This window comes from Somniosus microcephalus, chromosome 4 (genome assembly GCF_052327205.1).
Source record: "Somniosus microcephalus isolate GS21.2 chromosome 4, FLI_Smic_1.0, whole genome shotgun sequence".
Taxonomy (NCBI): Eukaryota; Metazoa; Chordata; class Chondrichthyes; order Squaliformes; family Somniosidae; genus Somniosus; species Somniosus microcephalus.
Window position 1 is genome coordinate 33,766,333 of NC_140990.1, and position 11,904 is coordinate 33,778,236.

Genomic DNA, 11,904 nt, shown 5'->3' on the forward strand with positions numbered 1-11,904 from the left:
GTCTCACGATGCTCTCTCCAATGTCCACTGTGTACATTAGTGATCCCTGCTGTGTGCATACCGTTCCTGGCTGCCATTTTTCTGTTCGGTAGTCACGGGCCAAGACTGGTTGCCCTATCTTGAAGCTCCTGGTTGGCTTCTCATTGATGTGCTGGAATTGCTTATCCTCAACATCTCGTCTTATGTTTGGTTTGAGCAAATCCAGGCGACATCTTAGCCTTCGGTTGAAGAACATTATGGCTGGAGCTTGGTTGGTGACTGCATGTGTCGCATTCCGGTAAGCAAACAAGAAATTATCCACCTTGTGTTGTAGTGGTATGTCGTCATTATACATCACCTTTATTGCCTTTTTAAAGGTCTGAACAAACCTCTCGGCCAATCCATTTGTGGCTGGATGATATGGGGCAGATGTGTAATGTTTCACCCCATTATTCCTCAGAAACCTCCGGAAATCCTCGGACACAAACTGTGGTCCATTGTCGGAGCAAATCTGTTCTGGCAAGCCATTCCTGGCGAAGATGGTCCACAGGACTCCAATAGTTTACTCCGTGGTGGTGGAGGACATTTTGATGACCTCTGGCCATTTCGAATGGGCATCCACGGCGATTAGAAACATTGAGTCCATAAATGGACCAGCAATATCAATGTGTACCCGTTGCCATGGAGATGAGGGCCACTCCCATGGGTGTAGCGGGGGCCTGTGGTGGAGCATTCTGGACCTTCTGGCATCCTGTGCATCTCTTGGTCATTTCTTCGATTTCTTTATCGATTCCCGGCCACCACACAAACGCCCTGGCTAGGCTCTTGATTTTCACCCCTCCCAGATGACCCTCATGAAGCTCATTGAGCACTCTTTCTCTCAACTTGGGTGGAATTACCACTCGGGATCCACACATCAAGGTCCCCCGGCACACTGACAGCTGTTCTCTCCTTGGTGAGAATGCTGGCAACAGTGAGTCGCCATGTGCTGGCCATCCCTTCACCGTCAAATCATAGACCCGAGAGAGTGTCAGGTCATTTCAGGTCTCCTTCTCTATACTTGAGTTTGTAACAGGTAGACATTCGACTATGGTCAAATGGAATATCTCAACAGGGTCCACTGCAGGTGCTTCCTCCACCATAGGCAACAGTAGGTGTGACAGCCCATCAGCATTTCCATGCTGTTTCGTACCCTTGTACTCTATGTCATACTGATGTGCCCCTAGAAAAAGTGACCATCTTTGCAGCTGTTGCGCCGTCATCACCAGAACGTTCTTCTTTGGGTTAAAAATGGAGACCAGAGGCTGATGATCAGTCAGTAGGGTGAATTTCTGCCCGTGCAGATAGTGATTGAACTTCTTCACCCCCCACACCAGGCTGAGGGCCTCCCTGTCAATCTGGGCGTAATTACGCTCGGCTGAGGTTAACGAGCATGACGCAAAGGCTATTGGCCTCTCTGAACCGTCAAGGAATTTGTGTGACAGCACCGCTCCAATGCCGTAGGAAGACGCATCACATGCCAGCCGAATCGGTAGTGTTGGATTGTAGTGGGCCAATATTTCTTTTGAAGTGATTAGGCATTTGCATTTCTGAAAAGCACGCTTACACCCATCACTCCAGTTCCATGTTACTCCAGTTTGCAGCAGGACGTTCAGTGGGTGCAGAATTGTAGATAAATTCGGCAAGAACTTATGGTAGTAGTTCACCAACCCGAGGAACGACCTCAGTTGCGACACATTTTCCGGTGCTGGAGCCTTGACTACTGCCTCAATCTTGTCTGGGGACTTATGCAACCCTTCCTCATCAATCATGTGGCCACAATACGAGATTTGTCTCCTGAAGAACTCGCATTTGGGGCGGTTGGCTCGTAGCCCATATGCTTGTAATCTAGTGAGCACCTGCTCCAGGTTGGCAAGGTGTTCACTGTCATTTTCGCCCGTAACCAGGATGTCGTCCAAATAACACTGGGTCCCCGGGATCCCTTGCAGGACTTGTTCCATCGCCCTCTGCCAAATATCCGGGGCTGATGCTACCCCGAATACCAGTCGGTTGTACTGGTAAAGACCTTTGTGAGTGTTTATCGTGAGGTATTTCCTGGATCCTTCTTCCACCTCCATTTGTAGATACGCTTGGGCCAGATCAATCTTCGTAAAGCATTTCCCTCCAGATAGTGAGGCGAAAATATCTTCTATCCGTGGAAGAGGATATTGTACTGTGTGCAGGACTGGGTTCACAGTTACCTTGAAGTCCCCACAGATGCGAACCTTCTGCGGCTCCCCAGGCGTGCTGCTCAATGATTTCTTCATTACAGGAACGATGGGTGTGGCCCACTCGCTCCAGTCCACCTTGGACAGCACACCCGAACGCTCCAGACTCTCCAGCTCTGCTTCAACGGCTGGGCGGATCACGTACGGTACCAGTCTGGCCTTAAAAAAATTTGGGTTTGCGTTACCTTCGATTTTTATGGTTGCCGTTACTCCTTTTAGAGTCCCAAGTCCTTGTTGGAACACCTCTTTCGCGTCAGTTAGAATTTTTGACAGTCGTCCAGGTGTGATGTCGTCATCCTTTTTGTCAGTCAAAGTTAGCGCCTGAATGGAATGCCAATCCAATTGTATTTTTCGGATCCATTCACGTCCCAATAATGGTGGTCCTCCATCTTGTAGTATATATAGATACAGTTTCTGTGTTTCCTTGCTGTTGTATTTAACTGGCACCCTTATTTTTCCTCTGGGGTAGACTTTTTGCCCAGTGTATGTCTTCAATACAATGGACGTGTCCTTCAAGGGTATGTGTGAGAATAGCCGCTCATAGTCTCGTCGATTCATGACAGTTAGGGCTGATCCTGTGTCCAATTCCATCTTTACTTGGGACCCTGCTATCATGAGGGTGACCCAAATGGTTCGGTGATCGTCCTTTGCGATCACATTGTGTAACTTTAGACAACTTAGTCTCCTGCTCCCAGAGTCATTATCACTCTCCTGACCTTCTGAACTACTGTCTGTCATTTTTTTTACTTTCTTGTACTTTTCCTTAGTAGTTCTTGTAGTGTAGGTTTTCTTTCCCGACCTGCAGACTCTTGCTATGTGTCCCATTTTCCCACATTGCCTGCATACTTTGTCCTTAAACCAGCAGTCCTTCTGATCATGGGTTGTTCTGTCGCAGCGATAGCACTTTTCTGCTCCATACGCCATTTCGTTAGTGCTGTATTTTTGTGGTTTCTGTTGTATTTCCGCAGCTCCCCGTGCTGCTGCTTCGTAGGATACTGCCACGCTGAAAGCCTGTTCTGGCGTCAGGTCATTTTCTGAAAGTAGTCGTTTCTGGGTTCCTTCACTCTGGAGCCCGCAGACAAACTTATCCCTTAAGGTGTCTGCCAGTCCTGCTCCGAACTGGCAGTGCTTCGATAACCTGTGTAGTTCCGTAAGATAGTCAGCATTGCTCTCATCTTTGTGCTCGTTTCTTTTATGGAACTTGAATCTTTCTGCTATCAGCAGCGGTGTAGGGTTTAGGTGTTCCTGTAAGATATTAACAATATCTTCAAAACTTTTCTCCATTGGTTTAGCTGGGGTAATTAAATTCTGCAATAGGCCGTACGTTCTCGTGCCCATCAAATTTAATAATACCGACGCCTTCTTTCCATCGGCCACCTCATTTGCCTTGCAGTACACTTCAATTCTTTCCACATACGTGGTCCAGTCTTCTACCTCGTTGTCAAAAGCAGTGATACTGCCACTCTTCGGCATCTTGGGTGGTTTAAAATGGCGCCTCCCGCGCTTTTCCTTCTTCCCCAATGGAATAAAATGGTGGCGCTTCCCCTTGCTGCCAACGCTGCTCCTAGCGTTCTACAGGGTAATGGCGGCGACCCGCGGCTTTGGCGCGTCTCACTTTTCCTTCCCCTCGTTTTATTTTCTCTACGCTGCCCGGTTCTTGAGCATCGACCGCGCCCTGTGCGCTCCACCCTCTCTCTCTCTCTTTTCCTCCCGACGACGCTGCACGGCTCCTTTTGCAGAGCCGCTCGATCGAGCCCGAGCCCGCTGCAGTCCGGAAGGGTCAGCGCACTACCTGCTACCAGCACGATTTGCTGGAACACCTTGACTGGGGAGCCAAGCCCAGCTCTCCACAGCCTCCCCTGCAATTCTCCGAACTCCGATGGATCACTGGGCGGTTGCCCGCGGTCGACGCCCGTTGCTCTGACTTTGACCTCCAAGAAGCTTCTTTTCAGGGAAAGATCCCCGTGAGGTGATGCAGTACTGCAGGTGAGTTCGAACCTGCTCGTCGCCAGTGTAGTGTCCGCGTAGCAATAATACACGGACTGCAGGAGAACAATAATAACAGGTATTTACTGAACAGAGGGTAAGCTTAAACTGCAAGTACAGAAGCCTGCTATGGCTTTATATACAGGTGTGGTCACTGCCGGTACTACAGTATAAAGTCAATTCTCCCTTAAAGGTACATACACAACAGTTTACTCAATCTCTTCTCATACGACAGTCCCGCCATCCCAGGAATCAATCTCGTGAACGTTCGTTGCACTCCCTCTATGGCAAGTATATCCTTCCTTCGGTAAGGAGACCAAAATTGTACACAGTACTCCAGGTGTGGTCTCACCAAGGCCCTATATAATTGGAGTAAGACTTCTTTAGTCCTGTACTCAAATCCTCTTGTAATGCCAATCAACCATCAGCTAGAAGAGGTCGCTGGTGAGACCAGTCAAGAAAGAAAGACTTGCATTTATATTGCACCTTTCACCATGACCGGATGTCCCAAAGTGTTTTACAGCCAATGAAGTACTGTTTGAAGTGTAGTCACTGTTGTAATGTAAGAAACGCAGCAGTCAATTAGCGCACAGCAAGCTCCCACAAACATCAATGTAATAATGACCAGATAATCTATCTTTTTATGTTGATTGAGGGATAAACATTGGCTAGGAGACTGGGGATAACTGCCCTGCTCTTTCCCACATTACAACAGTGACTACTTCATTGTAGGACTTCATTAGCTGTAAAGCACTTCAAGACATCTGGTGGTCATGAAAGCACTGTATAAATACAAATCTTTCTTTCTTTCTTGAAATAGTGCCATGGGATCTTTTACATCCACCTGAGAAACTGTGGCCCCGTCTGCTCTAACGTCTCATCCGAAAGATGGCACCTCCAACTGTACAGCACTCCCTCAGCACTGCACTGGAGTGTCAGCCTAGATTTGGTGTTCAAGTCTCTGGGCTGGGACTTGAACCCACAACCTTATGCCTCAGAGGCGAGAGTGCTACCAACTGAGCCACTGGCTGACACTAAAGAACAAGCAGTTCTGAAGACAGGTCATTGACCTGAAACGTTAACTCTGTTTCTGTCTCCACAGATGCTGCCTGACCTGCTGAGTATTTTCAGCAGTTTCTGTTTTTATTAAAGAAACGAGGGAGTGATTGCTGACAGAAAGAATGTTGGGTCGTCCTGCGCATGCGCACCTCCCTGGCGGCTGAGGCGAAACACCGACTCGCCCCCACCTGAGCCGCGCACGCGTACCAGATGTTGCGGCTCCGCATGCGCGCCCAGTGTTCCAACCGCGGGGTTTTGTGCGCTGAGCATGCGCGTTGCGGACCGATCGCGATGGGCGATTGTGGAGCAGGAGGGAGAGCGCAGGGGCCATGAGCACATGCGCGGGACTCAGAGTCAACAGAGCGCTTTCTGGAGCATGGGGGCTTGTGGGTATTACAGCTGCCATTACTGCTGATCCTTTCAACCAACCTGTGCAGCAGCTGGGGCCTGAAAATCAACTTCACTGCCCTTGGGTTCGGAAAGGGGAAAATTAAACAACAGTTTGCCTCTGATCCTTTTCTGATCTCAATTTACAGGGTTATAGAAGTGGAGCAGTTACAGACGGGAAGCTCAGACCAAACATCACATCAAGCTCTGACAGAGTCACTCGATTCATCAGAACCTGAATATCATCGGCCTTTGCACATGGAAGGAGAAAGCAGTGATCGCAGCAATGACAAACCGCACACGTGTTCAGTGTGTGGACGCGGATTCAGCCGATTGCCTGACCTGGTGAGACACGTGCACCATCACACCGGGGAGAAACCGGGTAAAGGTGGGGACGGCGGGAAGGGATTCAGTTCCCCGTCTGCATTGGAAGTTCAACAGCGCAGTCGCACCAGGGACAGTCCATTCACCTGCTCCGTGTGTGGAAAGGGATTTGTTTCTTCATCCCACCTGCAAACACACCAGCGAGTTCACACTGAGGAGAGACCATTTCAGTGTTCTGACTGTGGGAAGAGCTTTAAAAGCCCCGGGGACCTGAAGAAACATCAGCTTGTTCACACTGATGAGAGACCATTTCAGTGTTCTGACTGTGGGAAGAGCTTTAAAAGCCCCGGGGATCTGAAGGAACACCAGCTTGTTCACACTGGTGAGAGACCATTTCAATGTTCTGACTGTGGGAAGAGCTTTAAAAGCCTCAGGAATCTGAAGCGACACCAGCTTGTTCATACTGGTGAGAGACCATTTCAATGTTCAGACTGTGGGAAGAGCTTTAAAAGCCTCAGGGGACTGAAGGGACACCAGCTTGTTCACACTGATGAGAGGCCATTTCAGTGTCCTAACTGTGGGAAGAGCTTTAAAAGCTCCGGGGATCTGAAGGCACACCAGCGAGTTCACACTGATGAGAGGCCGTTTAACTGTCCTGACTGTGGTAAGAGCTTTAAAAGCTCTGGGCAGCTGAAGGGACACCAGCGAGTTCACACTGGAGAGAACCCCTTTAAATGTTCTGACTGTGGGAAGAGCTTTAAAAGCCCGGGGGAACTGAAGGGACACCAGCTTGTTCACACTGACGAGAGACCATTTCAATGTTCTGACTGTGGGAAGAGCTTTAAAAGCCCCCAGGATCTGAAGGGACACCAGCGAGTTCACACTGATGAGAGACCATTTCAATGTTCTGACTGTGGGAAGAGCTTTAAAAGCCCCCAGTATCTGAAGGAACACCAGCTTGTTCACACTGACGAGAGACCATTTCAATGTTCTGACTGTGGGAAGAGCTTTAAAAGCCCCCAGGATCTGAAGGGACACCAGCGAGTTCACACTGATGAGAGACCATTTCAGTGTCCTCACTGTGGGAAGTGCTTTAAAAGCCCCAGGGAACTGAAGGTACACCAGCGAGCTCACACTGATGAGAGGCCGTTTAACTGTCCTGACTGTGGTAAGAACTTTAAAAGCTCCGGGGATCTGAAGGGACATCAGCTTGTTCACACTGACGAGAGACCCTTTAAATGTTCTGACTGTGGGAAGAGCTTTAAATGCTCCGGGGAGTTGAAGAGACACCAATACCTACACACTGGGGAGAGGCCGTTCACCTGCTCTGAGTGTGAGAAGGGATTCACTGAGTCATCCCACCTGCTGGTACATCAGCGAGTTCACACTGGGGAGAGGCCTTTCACCTGCTCTGTGTGTGGGAAGGGATTCACTCAGTCATCCCACCTCCTGTCACACCAGCGAGTTCACACTGACGAGAGACCCTGTTAATGTTCTGACTGTGGGAAGAGCTTTAAAAGCTCTAACATCTCATAGATCATAGAATCTAACAGCACAGAAGGTGGTGATTCGGCCCATCGTGTCTGTGCCGGCTCTTTGAAAGAGCTGTCCAATTTCGTCCCAAACCCCAGCTTTATCCCTGGAACTCTGCAAACTAGTCCTCTTCAAGTACATGTCCAATTACCGTTTGAAAGTTCCTGTGGAACCTGATTCCAGCATCCTTTCAGATGGTGTGTTCCAGATCTGAACAACCCTCTGTGTGAAAACAATTCTCTTCATTTCCCTCTAGTTTTTTTAGCAACTATTTTAAATCTGTGACCTTTGGTTACCGACCCACTTGCCAGAGTGAACAGTTTCTCCCTACTTGCTCGATCAAAACCCCTCATCATTTTGAACACCTCTATTAGGTCTCCTCTTAACCTTCTCTGCTCTAAGGGGAACAATCCCAGCTTCTCCAATCTCTCCACATAACTGAAGTCCCTCATCCCTGGTACCATCCTGGTCAACCTCCTCTGCACCCTCTCCAAGGCCTTGACATCCTTCCTAAAGTGTGGTGCCCAGAATTATACACAAGGCTCCAGCTGAGGCCAAAACCCTGCAGCTGTACAAAACCCTGGTTAGACCACACCTGGAGTACTGTGAGCAGTTCTGGGCATCACACCTTAGGAAGGATATATTGGCCTTGGAGGGAGTGCAGCGTAGGTTTACCAGAATGATACCCGGACTCCAAGGGTTAAGTTACGAGGAGAGATTACACAAATTAGGGTTGTATTCCCTGGAATTTAGAAGGTTAAGGTGTGATCTGTTCGAAGTTTTCAGGGTATTAAGGGGAACAGATAGGGTAGATAGAGAGAAACTCTTTCCGCTGGTTGGGGATTCTCGGACTGGGGGCACAGTCTCAAAATTAGAGCCACACCTTTCAGGAGTGAAATTAGGAAACACTTCTACACACAAAGGGTGGTAGAAGTTTGGAACTCTCTTCCGCAAATGGCAATTGATGCGAGATCAATTGTTAATTTTAAATCTGAGATTGATAGGTTTTTGTTACCCAAAGGTATTAAGGGCAGCACGGTGGCATAGTGGTTAGCACTGTTGCCTCACAGCACCAGGGACCCGGGTTCGAATCCGGCCTCGGGTGACTGTCTGTGTGGAGTTTGCACATTCTCCCCGTGTTTGCGTGGGTTTCCTCCGGGTGCTCCGGTTTCCTCCCACAGTCCAAAGATGTGCGGGTTAGGTTGATTGGCTATGATAAATTGACCCTTAGTGTTCGGGGGATTAAATACGTGGGGTTACGGGGATAGGGTGGGATATGTGTTGGTGTAGGGGTTACGGGGATCGGGTGGGATATGTGTCGGTGCAGGCTCGATGGGCCAAAATGGCCTCTATCTGCATTGTGGGGTTTCTGTGATTCTGTGATATGGGCCAAAGGCGGGTGTATGGAGTTAGGTCGCAGATCAGCCATGATCTCATTGAATGGCGGAACAGGCTTGAGGGGCTGAATGGCCTCCTCCTGTCATATGTTTCTAACTAGTGATTTGTAACGGTTTAGTGTAACTTCCTTGTTTTTGTATTCAATGGCCCTATTTACAAAGCCAAGTATCCCATACGCTTTCTGAACCGCCTCACCAACTTGCCGTAGCACTTTCAAAGATTTGTGAATATGGACCCCCAGGTCCCTCTGCTCTTGCACCCCCTCAAAATAGTCCGATTTAGATTATACGGCCTCTCCCTGTTGTTTCTCCCAAAGTGCATCACTTCACACTTATCCTCATTTAATTTCATCTGCCTTGTGTCTGCTCATTTCACAATCTGTCTCTGTCCTTCTGAAGTCTGCTACTACTATGCTCACTATTTACTACGTTGCCAAGTTTTGTATCATCCGTAAACTTCAAACTTGTACACCTATACCCAAGTCCAGGTCAGTTATATATCACAAGAAAAGCAGTGGTCCTAATCCCTACCCCTGGGGGAACCCACTGCATACTTCCCTCCAGTCAGAAAAACATCCCTCAGCACTGCTCACTGCCTCCTCTCCCTTAGCCAATTATATACCCAAATTACCATCAGCCCTTTAATTCCCTGTGCTTTTATTCCCCGAGTAAGTCTCTTGTGTGGTACTTTATCAAATGCCTTTAGAAAGTCCATGTATACAACATCTGCTACACTACCTTCATCAAACTTCTGTTACTTCATCAAAGAACTCAATCAGGTTAGTCAGACACGATTTACCTTTAACAAATCCATACTGGCTGCCCCTTATTAACCCATGCTTCTCTAAGTGAGAATTAATTTTGTCCTTGACAATGGTCTCTAGTCGTTCACCCATTACTGACATTAGACTGATTGGCCTGTAGTTACCAGGTTTATCCCTCTCCCCTTTTTTAAACAGGGGTGTAACATTTGCAATCCTCCAGTCTTCTGGCACCACTCCCATATATCTGAGGGAGAGTGAAAGATTGTGGTCGGAGCTTCTGCTGTCTCCACCCTAGCTTCCCTCAGCAATCTAGGATGCATCCCATCTGGACCGGGTGACTTGTTAACTTTGAGTGATGACAACCTACTTAGCACCTCCTTTCTATCTATTTTTGGCTGCCGCGTTTCCCCCATTACAACAGTGACTCCACTTCAAAAGTACTTCATTGGCTGTAAAGAGCTTTGAGATGTCTGGTGGTCGTGAAAGGCGCTATATAAATGCAAGTCTTTCTTCCATATATCCTTTTTCAATTTCCCCCACTCTCTGTATTCTCCTGGTTTTTGACTGTATTCTGTACCTGACATTTGTCATAAACCTCCTTTTTCTGTTTTATTCTAACCTCTACACCCTTTGTCATCGGGAGCTCGAGCTTTGGACGCCCCATCTTTCCTCTTTATGGGAATACGCTTGGTTTGTACCCGGTGTTAGATTTTGTTTTATAACGTGAAGTGTGTTGGGACATTTAACTACATTAAAGATGTTATATAAATACAAGTTGTTGTTATTGTCTGAAACTAACAAATTCTCCAGAGGAAAATAACAGTATTTTTACTCCCAAATATTAAATATTTTGTTCCATGAAGTTTATCTGCTTTTATTGATGAATTTAAAAAGTCTATTAAAACCTGAGCCAGTGTGTTGTGAGGCAAAGAGCCTTGTGTCCAATAAGGGGAATAAAGGCCCACAGCCTCCCCTGGCCCCGGGCCCTGAACAAGGGACTGGATAAACCCGCTGCCCTGCGGATCAGACAATCAGCCGGCGCTAGTCCCGCCCCTCGGGCTCCCCGATTGGTTGGAGGACCCGCCACCGGCTCGCTCCTCCAGCCCCGCCCCGCTCGCTCCCTATTGGTCCGGAGCTCCCGTCACTCACCCGGGCAGTGTGAGCTGAGCATGCGCGGACCTTGGCAGCAGCCGCTGACACATCAGGTGAGAGAGCTCAGGGAGCAGGTTAATGAACCCCGGGGCCCCTGATAGCCAGCCAGGAATATTGTGCTGCTGCTGTGCCAGAGGAGAGGAGAGGTCTGTCTCTCTGTCAAGGAGGAGAGACCACATCTGTTGCTGCTGCAGCTACTATTGGGGTGCCAGAGGAGAGGAGAGGAGAGACGAGACGAGACCAGGAGACCAGACCAGCAAAGGGAAGCCATTCCATCTCTGCTTCCCCAACTGATCTCCATTACAGGAGAGGGAGAGAGGGAGAAAAACAAACATCGTACATCTGTTCAGAAGCATGGAGAGCCATTGGAAAACTTCTGCAGGTGGGTGTTTCATGGTGCACTCTCATAAAGACATAGAAACATAGAAGATAGGAGCAGGAGTAGGCCATTCGGCCCTTCGAGCCTGCTCCGCCATTCAATGAGATCATGGCTGATCATCCAAATTCAGTACCCTGTCCCTGCCTTCTCCCCATATCCCTTGATCCCTTTCGCCTTAAGAAATATATCCAACTCTTTCTTCAATATATTTAATGAACTGGCCTCCACCACCCTCTGTGGCAGAGAATTCCACAGGTTCACCATTCTCTGGGTGAAGAAATTCCTCCTCATTTCAGTCCTAAATGGCCTACCCCTTATCCTTAGACTATGACCCCTGGTTCTGGACTCCCCGGCCATCAGAAACACCCTTCCTGCATCTAGTCTGTCCAGGCCTGACAGAATTTTATAGGTTTCGATGAGATCCCCTCTCAATCTTCTAAACTCCAGTGAGTATAAGCCCAATCAACACAATCTCTCCTCATACGTCATTCCTGCCATCCCAGCTATCAGCCTGGTGAATCTTCACTGCATTCCCTCCATGGCAAGAACGTCCTTCCTCAGGTAAGGCGACCAAAACTGCACACAATACTCAAGGTGCAGTCTCACCAAGGCCCTGTACAACTGTAGCAAGACATCCTTGTTCCTGTACTCGAACCCTCTTGCTACGAAGGCCAACA

The 11,904-nt window shown here is 48.5% G+C and overlaps 1 protein-coding gene across 1 annotated transcript in view; it reads left to right on the top strand.

The window, feature by feature from the left end:
• LOC147118582 (uncharacterized) overlaps positions 1–10,522 on the top strand; it is a 50,182-nt gene extending 39,660 nt beyond the window's left edge. The window contains exon 4 of the mRNA XM_085983939.1: positions 5,697–10,522. Coding sequence (XP_085840065.1) covers positions 5,697–7,493 — 1,797 coding nt within the window. The 3' untranslated portion in view covers positions 7,494–10,522. The remainder of the gene's footprint in view (positions 1–5,696) is intronic.
• Positions 10,523–11,904: the final 1,382 nt, after the last annotated feature.